Here is a 12523-nt window from a genome sequence, read left to right on the forward strand (position 1 = left end):
ATCTTAATGTTGTTGTGTTTTCATCTTAATGTTGTTGTGTTTTCATCCTAATGTTGTTGTGTTTTCATCCTAATGTTGTTGTGTTTTCATCTTAATGTTGTTGTGTTTTCATCTTAATGTTGTTGTGTTTTCATCTTAATGTTGTTGTGTTCATGTTGCAGCATTTTTATCTTAATGTTGTTGTGTTTTCATCTTAATGTTGTTGTGTTCATGTTGCAGCGTTTTCATCTTAATGTTGTTGTTTTGCACTATTGGGCCACCGTATTATTCATTTAAAAAAGAATTCACAACAATAACGAGTTTATATAATCATAATATATAAAATATAATATAAATGATCATAATAATACTGTTAAAAATGATAAATAATTGATAACGAAAATGTAAAATAACTGAAATGAGCTACTCAAAATAAATGAATCACACACACACACACACACACACACACACACACACACACACACACACACACACACACACTCGCACGTATAAATATATATAAACATGGTAAAAATTGTAACAAAAAGCAAAACGCAGAAAAGTTGTGCATGACAGAAAAAAAATACATAGGCCTAAGTGCAAAATTAATTTAATTAATAATTGGAAAAAATGTGTATAAGCTGGTGGCTGTGTGAGCACATTAAGGCGAATGAGCCAGTCAGTCTAGCGCGGGCCTGCATTAGAAGTTTGTTGTGTTTTAAAAAGTCTCTACGTCATACCAAATGGAACTGTGGAACTCTGACATCATCGGTGACAGTAAAAAGCTTTTGACGAAGCAGAATCTCTCAGTAGCTTCTTTGGATGTCTAGTAGTTCAGTACTTTCTGCGATTCAACAGTACAGTGATAAAATGGCATTTTCAAAACTGATTAACCGTCTGAAGAAAGCGTTTGGTGTTAAGTGTGCGAACGAACAACCGTGTGAGCCACTCGAACCCACCGGCAGCACGACAGAGAATCACCGTCATCTGATGACCGATGACCCGGCCGTCGCTGCAGGAAAACAGGCAGGGAGACAGAAAAAGAGGAAACTCAAATTGTCTCCCATCTTCTTCGCCTGTTTTTCCAGAAGAAGAGCTACTGTTGTTGGTAAAATAGATTTATGAGCACTTTTAATTACTAAAGCATACTGTTAAACACACCAAACACATCACATAAGTGTTTAAAGATCAGAAATGAACATTACTGGAAGACATTTTAGAAAGAGTTTCTTAAAGCCACAGTTCACATAAACAAGACAATTCTGTCATAATTTACTCCTTAAACCTGTTTGAGGTGCTTTCAGCCATTGACTTCCACAGTATTTTGTGTTCCTACAATGAAGGTTAATGGCTGCTGATTTCAGGAATTTTCTTCAGAATTTGTAGTTTTGTGTAAAAAACAGAAAAAATAAGAATTATTTGTATTAGGATTTTTTATTTCAGTGAGCTTTGCCTTTAGATATATAGTTTACTTGTTTGCTAATTCAATGCAGAAAACCCATGAAGATCATCAATAAAAACACATTGAGTAATGTTTCTGCAAATGAACTGTTCAAATATCTTGTCAAAAAGAGTTGTAGAGTCATATTAATGATGTTCCTTCCTCTCTTTAGATCAGCTATGTGTGCAGGAGATCCACGAACTTCACGCAGAGCCCATCAGTAGCTCTAAATTCTTCTGCACTGCTGTGAGCAACCTGGAGCTGGAAGTTCTCCAACCTCCAGCTCTTGATGCTCCAGATTTAGACTCTAAACCGGAAGTGAACAGCTTTGACTCTGCAGTGGTCATTGAGAACGACTCTGCAGAGCTTCACTTCCCAGAAGACAACGAATCCTCCCTCAGTGAGGACAGCCTGGAGCAAGAGCTTGATAGTCCTCCAAGTTCACCATCTGATGAGGACAATGAACTTCCAGTGAGCCAGCAGCTCATAACAGATGACATCTGTGACTCTGCCCTGGATGAAAACTCGAACCCTTCACCGGATCAGGTCTCACAAGAGGACTCTGCTGTGGAGTCTACAGCAGATGATGGGACCTGCTTGGACAATAGTAAGTTTATTGCTGGAGTTCAGAACATTTGTTTAGGCTCATCAAACTTTGTAAAATTATACAGTTGAAGTCAAAATTATTCGCCCTCCTGTGATTTTTTATTAATATTTTTTAAATATTTCCCAAATGATGCAGAGCAATAAAGTTTAAGTATTCAGAACTTTAAGCTGAACACTGGTATCTTGGAAAATATCCAGTAAATATGATGTACTGTCATCACGACAAAGATAAAAGACATCAGTTATTAGAAATGAGTTATTAAAACTATCATGTTCTGAAATCTGACAATAATTCTGACTTCAACTGTTTGTGTTTTTATTTGGTTTATAATTTAATGACATTTTCTTCATTTTTAACAGATGACATCAGCTGCCGCTACAAACTCGGAAAGCAGCTTGGTGAAGGAGGTTTCGGCTCCGTGTATGAGGGGATTCGCATACAGGATGGTCTGCAGGTATTCATTTTTGTAGACTCAAATCCTCTGATGAAGTTCCCTGTTTAAAGAACATCATCAGAGCTTTCATTGTTTGGACATTTCTGCTGACGAATGAATCCTCTGTTCAGGATTTATGACTGAATGAAATGATCTCCGTGCACATGTTAATTGTTCGCTTGTTCCTGTAAACAGGTGGCAGTTAAATTTGTCCAGAAGACACCAAATATGCAAGATGTCAGCTCTGTGAGTAGACTACACTTTCTGTTCGCTGTGTTCAGTTTATAAAGTCTTATATTTATTATAGACCACAGGCTGTGGTTAGAAACCCTTGTTTGAAAACCAACATTATTATTTTGTTTTCAGTCATGTGACCAGCCACTTCCTCTAGAGATCACCTTGGCAAACATGGCCAGCGGTGGCTCCAGGTGTCCGAACATTATTCAGCTTTTGGACTGGCAGGTCTTTGAAAATCATTATGTCATGGTGATGGAGCGGCCTAGTCCAAGCATGGACCTGGAGGCATTCCTTGAAGTCAGCGGAGGAGTCCTCAGTGAGAAAACAGCACATACCATCATGAGGCAAGCTGTTTATGCGGCCAACGTGTGCTGTTACCGCGGGGTGTTCCACCGGGACATTAAGCTTCAAAACCTGCTGGTGAACCCCGACACACTGGAAGTCAAGCTGATCGACTTCGGGTGTGGAGACTTCATGATGGAATCAGCCTACAGTCTCTTCTCTGGTAGGTGTTTTGAATAGTGTGGTCAAAAGTATCGACTTCGGTACCAATCGATTCTGACATTTAACAAGTCAATTTGAGCGCTGTTAAACACCACTGATTGGCCATTGGTGTTCACATGCTCAGCAAATATGACTGTGATGAGTGTCGGTATCGATTGGTAGTTGATACTTTTGACAACACTAGTTATGAATGTGCATAAGCATTATTAATATACGTATTGAAAGCTGGTTAATTAGCACAGCTGAAGCCCATCTGGTATATATATTCAACATGATGCTAAACTAAACGTCTCTTCTCCAGGCACAGAAGCGTACATCCCGCCAGAGTTTTATGAAAAAGGATGCTACCGGGCCAAACCAGCGACGGTCTATTCTCTTGGGGTTCTTCTGTTCACAATGCTCCATGGAGAATTCCCATCAGCGTATGACCTGTACTACCTTCAACATGACTGGTCCAAATTTACCCTCTCTCAAGGTGAGATGTTCATCAAAGAACAATTAAGTGAAACAGCTTAATAATAATAATAACAATAACCTCACCTCTCCATTTCTTCTTCACAGAATGCTGTGATATGATGACGGCTTGTCTGCATGAGAATCCAGAGTGCAGAATTCCTCTAGAAGAGATGCCTTACCACGACTGGTCCATGCTGGAGTTCTGAGTCACATTAGCAGAATGTTTTGTATATTTGATTTTTGTACACGTCTGTAATAAAGATATATTTTATTGAACTCACTTGTGTTGTGGCTTATATTGTGATCTAGCCCCAGTGTTGTCAGATTGTGTGGATTTAAAATGGTTTTGTATGGGGTGACAAAAATTTGGCATGAGGTTTGAACAGCATCCAGTCCTTTCCAACACACACTGCAGTTGACACTGGCGTCATTACAGCGCACTTTTAGAAATACACTTTTTCAGAATGCTGTACAGCGCTGACCCAAAACCTAAACATATCAGTCACTGCGACATAAGCAAATCATCCATAAACATTCCAATGGTTTATTGTGAAATCAGAGCTGTTCAGAAAAATGTATTAAAATACAAACGTCGTAACATGAGAATGTGAGACTCAATACAAAACATCAGCATTTTCACAATAAGAGCACCCAGTTTTATTAAGGTCGTTGAGTGTTTGTTGCCATCATGACAATCCTAAACAAAATATTCAGTGATATTCCTTCAAATCAATACTGATAGTGTAGTTTGCGCAGACACACTGAGGTTTATCCAGTGTACAGAAGTCTGAATCATCCACATTATTTCATACGCTTCCAGAAACACGTTTACTACACGAATGTCCAGCGTTTGCTAAAACTGTTCAACTCTTTAGATGATTCCTTTCTTACAACATCTCCAACTATGGCAGCTTCTCATTACTCACCATTTCTTAATCTTACTAAATACTTGACTTGATGTCACTCTGTGGACTCTGGGGTCATGTGCAGCATGAGCAGGTCGGCCCCCCGGCGGACCACCACATTTGGTCCTCACAGCATTATATATCTCCTCCGACGTGTTCACCTTTACCCCATTGATCTCAATAATAACATCTCCTGGCTTCATTCCGGCTCTGCAAAACAGAAAACAGGAAATGACATCATCAATAGGATGCCTTAATCAACAGCTGATAACATCATGTTCAGAGAGCAGCACACCTGTTGGCTGGAGATCCTACAATCACACGGTGGATGAGAACTCCATGAGAAACATCAGGGAAGGACGGGTCTCGCATCCTTAGCTCTTCGATTATACTGAGGAAGGGAAAAAGAGAATTTAAAGATAATAAAAGACTCACTTCAGTGCAAACACAGGAGTGTGTGCACAGGGAAATGCGCAAAAATGTAATCCATGTAACAGTGTGCACAAACACACGTGAGTTAATACGATTGATTATTAACCAGTGTCTGCACATTTTATGACCAAAATTTATGAGCAATTTCTTTTTAGTCAGGCCTGTGGATATCTTTCAATATCCATAACACACATTTAATCTGATTCATTACAGCATGTACTGATAAATTAATTCAATGCATTTCAAATTAACAGCATTTCTATTGTCACACTCTATGCCAGGGGTGGCCAACCCTGTTCCTGGAGATCTACCTTCTTGCAGATTTCAGTTGCTACCCATATCAAACACACCTGAACAAATCAATTAGGACCTGAACACCACGTGATAATTACAGGCAGGTGTGTTTGATATGGGTTGCAACTGAACTCTGCAGGAAGGTAGATCTCCAGGAACAGTGTTGGCCACCCCTGCTCTATGCAATTGAAGTAGTATGAATGTTTTGTTGAGGTGTTTTTTGTTGAAGCGAATGTAATATTGATTGTTATGCTGATATATCTACAGAGATGGGAAGTACAAATACTTTGTTACTGTACTTAAGTAGATTTTTCTAGTATCAGTACTTTACTCCACTACTTATTTCTTTGACTACTTTTTACTTACATTTTTACACAAATATCTGTACTTTCTGCTCCTTACATTTTTTAATTCACGCACGTTACTTTTATTTTCATGTGTTTGGTGGCGCGATCAATATTATTTCGTGTCATTGCGCAATATGAACAGTTTTGATGCAGTCAGTCCATATTTCCTCATTGTGCACCTGTGTGCTGCACTGTGTGGCCTTTTCAAGGCTATTGCGCACTGTACATGGTTTAGTTTATGAAGATTACAATGAGAAAGGCTAGGATGACTATGCAGATGTGACAGAGGGAGACGTTAAATCTAACATGACTGATGCTGCCCTGTTTACACGATAATAAAACACATTTTGCTCGTTCAGATCACAGGTAGACAAGAGAGACACATTCTAGTTTAAAAGCATGCGGTTTAATGCTCAAGTCTTTTGTCCACTTCTGATCATTCTGAACAGGCTTTCTCTTGTCTTTCATTGTAATACCGCGAAATATAGTGCTTTTTTGTAAAGATTTGTACATTTAATACTAAAACAATCAAATACTTTATAAAAAAAATTATGCATTGTGGTTTATTTCCTTTATTTCTGATAAGTTTTATTAAATTTTTCTATTAACAATTTTTTTTTCAAAAACAAAATGTAAGTATGCTGGTCAATTTATGAATAAAAATATAATTATTCCAGAATTAGTTTTAAACTGTGGATACCATTTCATCTGCAACCCAGTACTAGGAAACACCTATACTCACTCACATTCACACACACACTTATACACTGCCAGTTCAGTTGAATTATTATTCATCTATACTGCGTGTCTTTGGGACTGAGGTTGAAACGGGTACTTTTTAATTTATTACATTTTTGAGGCTGTACTTCTTTAAAGGATGTGTGTACTTTTGTTATCTCTGTCTATCTATCAAACTATCAGTCAGTCAGTCAGTCTGTCTGTCTGTCAGTCAGTCAGTCAGTCAGTCAGTCAGTCAGTCAGTCAGTCAGTCAGTCAGTCAGTCAGTCAGTCAGTCAGTCAGTCAGTCAGTCAGTCAGTCAGTCTGTCTGTCTGTCTGTGTATCCATCTTGAATTTTACTGAGAAACTGCTCAAAATACAAAAGTTTCACTCATAATTGTTAAATACAAAAACATCAAGTATACATTTTGAAAAAAAGAGATATAAATGATTTTTTCTATTCAACATAGAATTAACTACAAATATTTGTTTCCCCCCCAGAGGTCTCTAAATTGGTATTTGGATACTCTAAAACAGTTTGGTTACAAACTAACCAAAATAAAGAAATTGATACACATTTAAAACTAAACCAAAATGAATAAATTATACAATTATTCCATTATTTATTATCCATTTATTCATTCATTTACTTATGATTAATAAGAAAATATTAAATCATTTGGTTTAATGAAATAATTCTTTGAACAAGTAACTAGAACTGTCACCAACTGAGTAAAAGTATTGGGAATAAGAAAAGTCAATTAATTCAGAAAGAAAACACCACTGTATGTTGACTGGAGATGTGCAAGTGAGTGAGTGAGTGAGTTTGTGTGTGTGTGTCAGTGTGTGTGTCAGTGTGTGTGTGTGTAAGAGAGAGAGAGAGAGAGAAATGGAGTACTTTCATTCTCTCAGTCGCAGTGAAATAGGGGCTTTTGCTGTAAATGTCAGCTGTCCAGCAAACACACACGCAGTGAAATTGTGCACAGTTTGAGTTTTAAGTAGTTAGAGTGTTGTAAATACTCGCGCTCGCCTCCCTCGCGACAGAGCGCATATGAGATAAATGACGTCAGTACACAATAATCGGTTATGATTATTACAGAACCGATACCGAACTGTCCGCATGTGCATCGAAGAAACAATTCATTTTGACACCCCTATTTGAAAGGTTTAATTAAAATATATGATTAAAATATTTAAATTTAGCCTTTTATTTACATATTTTACACTATTTTTCTTATTTGCTCATTCTTGTCTTTACAATATGGCAAATTTGTTTCTTAAATAGCTGTACAGCACATGGAAATATTATTTTACACTTGATCTTAAACTGAAATAATTTTACAAAAAAGACAAGTACACTGTCAGTAATAAAATAATAAAGCAAATGGCCTTGTTTAACTCTAGGTATTTGAAATATGACAACACTGCATTTCTTAAAGCAGTGTTTGAAGAGCCTTATTGTTCATTATGTTAAATGTAACAGCAGATTGCTTTGACCTGTAATGCCTGTACAATTCAGTGATGCTTTAAGACAGATCAGAATACAGCTGCTGTGTATAAATCCCACAAATACCCCAAACAAAAACATTTCTAGCATAATTCTTTTGTCTTAAAGAAATATAAAAAGTCCCAACTTTGCTCAAAGTAAGGTTTACTTGATGATACAGCCTAATAAAAAGTCTGTAATCCAAATACTTTTTTTAGTCAAGGAGCAAAGATAAATAATTTCTACTTTAATATTGAGGAGATCGCAATTGTATACAGTCTGAGCACACTGAGATGATGAGAGAACTTGCAGTTAATTTGAAAAAGCCTATTTAAGAGCTCGCATATGTGTTTTTATGATTAATGTACATGACTGCGCTCTCATGTTACAATAAAACGCTCGATACGTTTGCAGAAATGAGTAATTGAGCAATACCTGCATTCCCACACCAACATTCAGTAGAGTGACAGACAAGTCAGAAGAACAGAGTGAAGAGAAGAGAGCAAAATGTGTGTGTACACTGTAAAAAAAAATTTTTACAAAAAAAATATCCTTAAATTTTTTACAGTAAGTTTTTGTCATTTCACATTATATTCAAAACTTAGTAAAATGACAACCAATCTCTCTAAATTAACCGTTTGACTTTTATTTTAGGTACTTTATTATTAAAGACAAATTACTGACATTTGTGTTTTTTATAGAGGGAAATTACAGTATTATTTATACAGTATTTTTTCTGTTATTTTAAATTATATTTAAAAGTTGGTAAAAATTACAAACATTATCTGTAAGTTAACGGCTTGACTGTTATTTTATGTACTATAAGTAATGGCAAATTACAGCAATTTGTCTGTTTTTTACAAAAAAATTAAATCTACTATATCTAAATAAATCTACAGATATTTGTATTAAAATGTTTACAGAGAAACACTGTTATTTTACAGACTTTTTCTAAATTATTACGAACAAATCCATCTAATAAAGTAACACACTAAGAGTGCTCACATACACCTGTTTCAGATTCTGCTGATTGCACACACATAGTCGGAGGATCGTTATGAACTGATTACATGCACTTTAAAAGCAGCACAGACGCACGCACCAATTGCTTAGTCTTGTTATACTGCTACTGTGAACATTATGACGCGGTTCTCTTCTTTTGCCTTGCTTTGTTTGTAAATTGTTTACGTTGTTTGCTGCTAGGACTGATCATTTGCTTGTTAATTGACCATGACTCTGGATTCACTGCATACATCTGTTTGCAGTTTGCCCCTGTGTTGACTTGTTTGCCTGACCATCTCTGTGTAATAAACCTGCATTTGAATCTGCACCTCTTTGTCAGGGTCCCCTTAACGTTACAGTTCCATTTCATTTAAGATTTGGAACTGAATCATTTCATACAACGTAAACCTCTATATGTTTTAAAGTAATACTATTCAATAAAATGTAATGTTATAGTTGTGAGAATTTTAATCAGTTGTATCTCACTTGATGTTTTTTCCAAACTTTTTTGATCCAAAATAAAACTGTTAAATTACGACCAAAAGCATGTCTTGTCATTTTATTAAAGGCATTTAATTGTAAAAAAAAAATTAAATAGCGTTGTTTTCTCTTGAACTTTTAGTGCAGTCACTTTATTGATAGTGTTCGATCATAATAATCAAGGAAAAGTCTGTAAAATAACAGTGTTTCTCTGTAAAACTCTTATTGTGTTACTTTATTAAATGGATTTGATAGTAATAATCTAGGAAAAGTCTGTAAAATAACAGTGTTTTTCTGTAAAAATTTTAATGACAATATCTGTAGATTTATTATTTTTTGCACTTTATTTAAACAAAGAAATTTTACTGTAATTTTATGGTTTTTGTTTGGCAGCCGTAGCTGCCAGTCATTTGACCTTTTTTTATGATTTTTTCTTACAGTGTAGATCATTGAAATGGCAGAAAGTATGTACAAGGTTTAATTACTCTTGCTAATAACATATAGTGAAAACATCCCAAAAGCATTTTTCCAATAAAACATTTGTTTTTAAGTTGTTTTTTTCTGTCACTGCAACACAGTAAGGCCTTTGTCCCGCCCTTACATTTCAGGTAAAACTAAACAAGGTGGACTTTGATTGGTCACTTCTCATATCATTTAAATCACTGCTTCGGAATCACGGTAGATTGTGTGGGTATTTTTGCATTAAACTGTCACAAAAATACACAAACATTTTTATTTTTCGGGCGTGAAAATTGCATACAAATTCTCCTTGATAAATTAAGCACTTTTCAACAGAACAAGCCAATTTTCCAGGTAATTCAGCACTTGAATTTCTAAGAGCCAAATCTAGTGGTAAATAACAAAAATCTGCAGATTCCATAATGTATGAATTTTGCTCTCCTGTAAAATTGTAATAAAAGTGTTTGGCACCTGGGGGTCAAAGTCAACATCATCACTCCAATGTAACGCCTTTTCCATCCCGATTCTCCAAACCAAGACTCTGAAAAAAAGACCCAATAACCATCTGTCAGTGAAAAAAATGATGTCACAGACAAAAGCAAGCAGCTGTGAGGTCATTCTTACCCTGTTTGTCTGCAGATCGGTCTAGGAAGAGACGGACTCTGTCTGAGGGAATAGCGAAGGAAATCCCTGCTGTCATTTTCATGGTATTAATGCCGATGACCTCACCATCCTGAAGAGTACAAACATGACACATCAGTTTATTACATAAGGCTAGAGTATGGCCAGTACAATGCAATACTGATGAACATTTGAAAACAATTCACGTTCTTAAAATCACAGTCATGAAGCTCTGTGTTGCTCTGAAGGTCCAGCAATCTGTAGTCAACTACTAAATGTGCACTAATAACTTTCTCCTTCACATTATTGTACAAGGAGGGTACCACCATAGCTGTGAGATACGTTCTACTTGGGATTTCGTAGTGTGGTTCTAGCACACTAATTAAATACTCCTACCCTAATACTTCTACTATTACGCCTACAATTGCCTTTGCTTGTGTTGAGTTACTTGGAATTTTTACTCCAAATGAAGACAGGAGAGTAGTTTGTGTTACACTTGTCAGTTTAACAGATAAAGTAATGATTTTGTGGACATCAGTAATCTAACTATTTGCCTTAATCTGATTAAAACAACAATATGATTAAGGTGTTTGCATGAGTTGCTTTTTGAATGTTTATTTCATGATCCCGTTTTACATGTTAAAGCACATAATACGATTAACATTATTGTGTCACCACGCTATCCATGTTTCCTCCGGAGTGTCATGTAATTTTGGGGAGTTTCATTCTTAATTTGTCGACTTTAACTGCAGTTTGGCACTTTCATTTTCATTCAAGAACATTTCATGCGTGCCCCCATGACAAACGACATATTGGATCAGAGGAACTGCTAGAAGAGTGTAGTTTTAATGGCCTACTTCGCCATCTGAATAACAAGGAACACCGATTGCTTACTTACCAAATCCATAGAGACAGGACAATCAACGCAAACTGGATTTGTGATTTTTTTTATAAGAAGACGAGTGGCAAATCTGGATTTCACCATTTATAATACAAAAAGCTCTCGGGTAAAAATGTTCCTTACAAACATAATTTTGTTGCGTGTTAGAAGACCACTGTAGTCCACAAATGTGGGTCCTTTCTCACTGCGGGAAAATGAAAACAAAACCTTTGTTGTTGCACGTTTATAAACAACACTGACGACCCATGTCTCCGAACAATTCTTCTTCTTCCACTTGTTTTATTTACGGTTAGCAACACAACGTGGCGTCTCTCTGAATACTGTAACAGGTAGTTTTTGAAGCTATCATGCATATTAATAAAGTTGCACCTCATTCACAATAGAGCGCGCTGATTGGTTCGTCTTTCTCTTGAAATAATGATGAAAGCTCAAAGACGTCACATTGTACCCGCCGATACAGACAGCCAGTCTCCATGCTGGAATTTACACAAGGAGCTCATGGCCTTCACGTAGCTTCAAAATTTCTTTTCAAACTGGAAGAACGAATTTGTTTGAAATAAAGCAAAAACAACCAATTTTCTCTTTTATTGTTAAATATGTGTCCTAAGAGTGTTTTTAGCAGCGTGGAAAATATATATGACTATTGACATCTCAAAAATGTGTTTTGGTGTTTCGTGACCCTTTAAACCAAAATGCAGAGGCAGTCAGTTGAGCAAATGTCAGCGACTCACCAGGTTTATGAGAGGCCCTCCTGAATTTCCAAACTGTAAAGCAGAATTGTGATTGAGTGATGGAATGCAATTCATTAAATGATGACATACATTTTTTTGCATGCAACACCACCCAGTTTCCAGTGCTCTTACATCTATGGTAGCGTCCGTATGGATGTAGTCCATGTTGGAGTTGGAGAGACCCAGTTCTTTACTGCCTCTCTGAGCAGAGCTGATGATTCCAGATGTGATGGTGTTTTTAAGAGAAAAGGGGCTCCCCATGGCAACCACAAATTCACCTTGACGCACATCAGATGACTTGCCAAGACGCAACGTTGGTAAAGGATTCTGGGACAAGACAGAGAACACAATGACACTATGTCAGACTATATGGCCATGTACTAGAACTGTGGTAAAAGAAAAATGTGAAAAATCAATTGCAAAAATGGCCTTCCAAACATAAAAGCCTCCTCTGTTACTGTTGGTTTACCTAAAATTGTTGACAATAATT

General features: G+C 36.5%; 2 protein-coding genes across 2 annotated transcripts; one reads left to right on the top strand and one right to left on the bottom strand.

The window, feature by feature from the left end:
* The first annotated feature begins 629 nt into the window (after positions 1-629).
* On the top strand, positions 630-3943 carry LOC141377129 (serine/threonine-protein kinase pim-2-like). The gene is made up of 7 exons (XM_073920682.1): positions 630-1087; positions 1593-2027; positions 2387-2481; positions 2656-2706; positions 2827-3202; positions 3503-3676; positions 3763-3943. Exons 1-7 carry the CDS (start codon positions 802-804, stop codon positions 3861-3863), a joined length of 1518 nt encoding a protein of 505 aa, XP_073776783.1. The 5' UTR covers positions 630-801; the 3' UTR covers positions 3864-3943.
* A 279-nt stretch (positions 3944-4222) lies between these two features.
* Positions 4223-12295, bottom strand: htra2-7 (HtrA serine peptidase 2-7). Its single transcript, XM_021480736.3, is given in 7 exon segments — positions 4223-4684; positions 4686-4772; positions 4858-4953; positions 10252-10321; positions 10405-10513; positions 12034-12066; positions 12166-12295. Coding segments are annotated over 7 exon segments (591 nt in total). The 5' UTR covers position 12295; the 3' UTR covers positions 4223-4617.
* Between the last annotated feature and the right edge of the window lie 228 nt (positions 12296-12523).

This window comes from Danio rerio, chromosome 13 (assembly GCF_049306965.1).
Source record: "Danio rerio strain Tuebingen ecotype United States chromosome 13, GRCz12tu, whole genome shotgun sequence".
Lineage (NCBI taxonomy): Eukaryota > Metazoa > Chordata > Actinopteri > Cypriniformes > Danionidae > Danio > Danio rerio.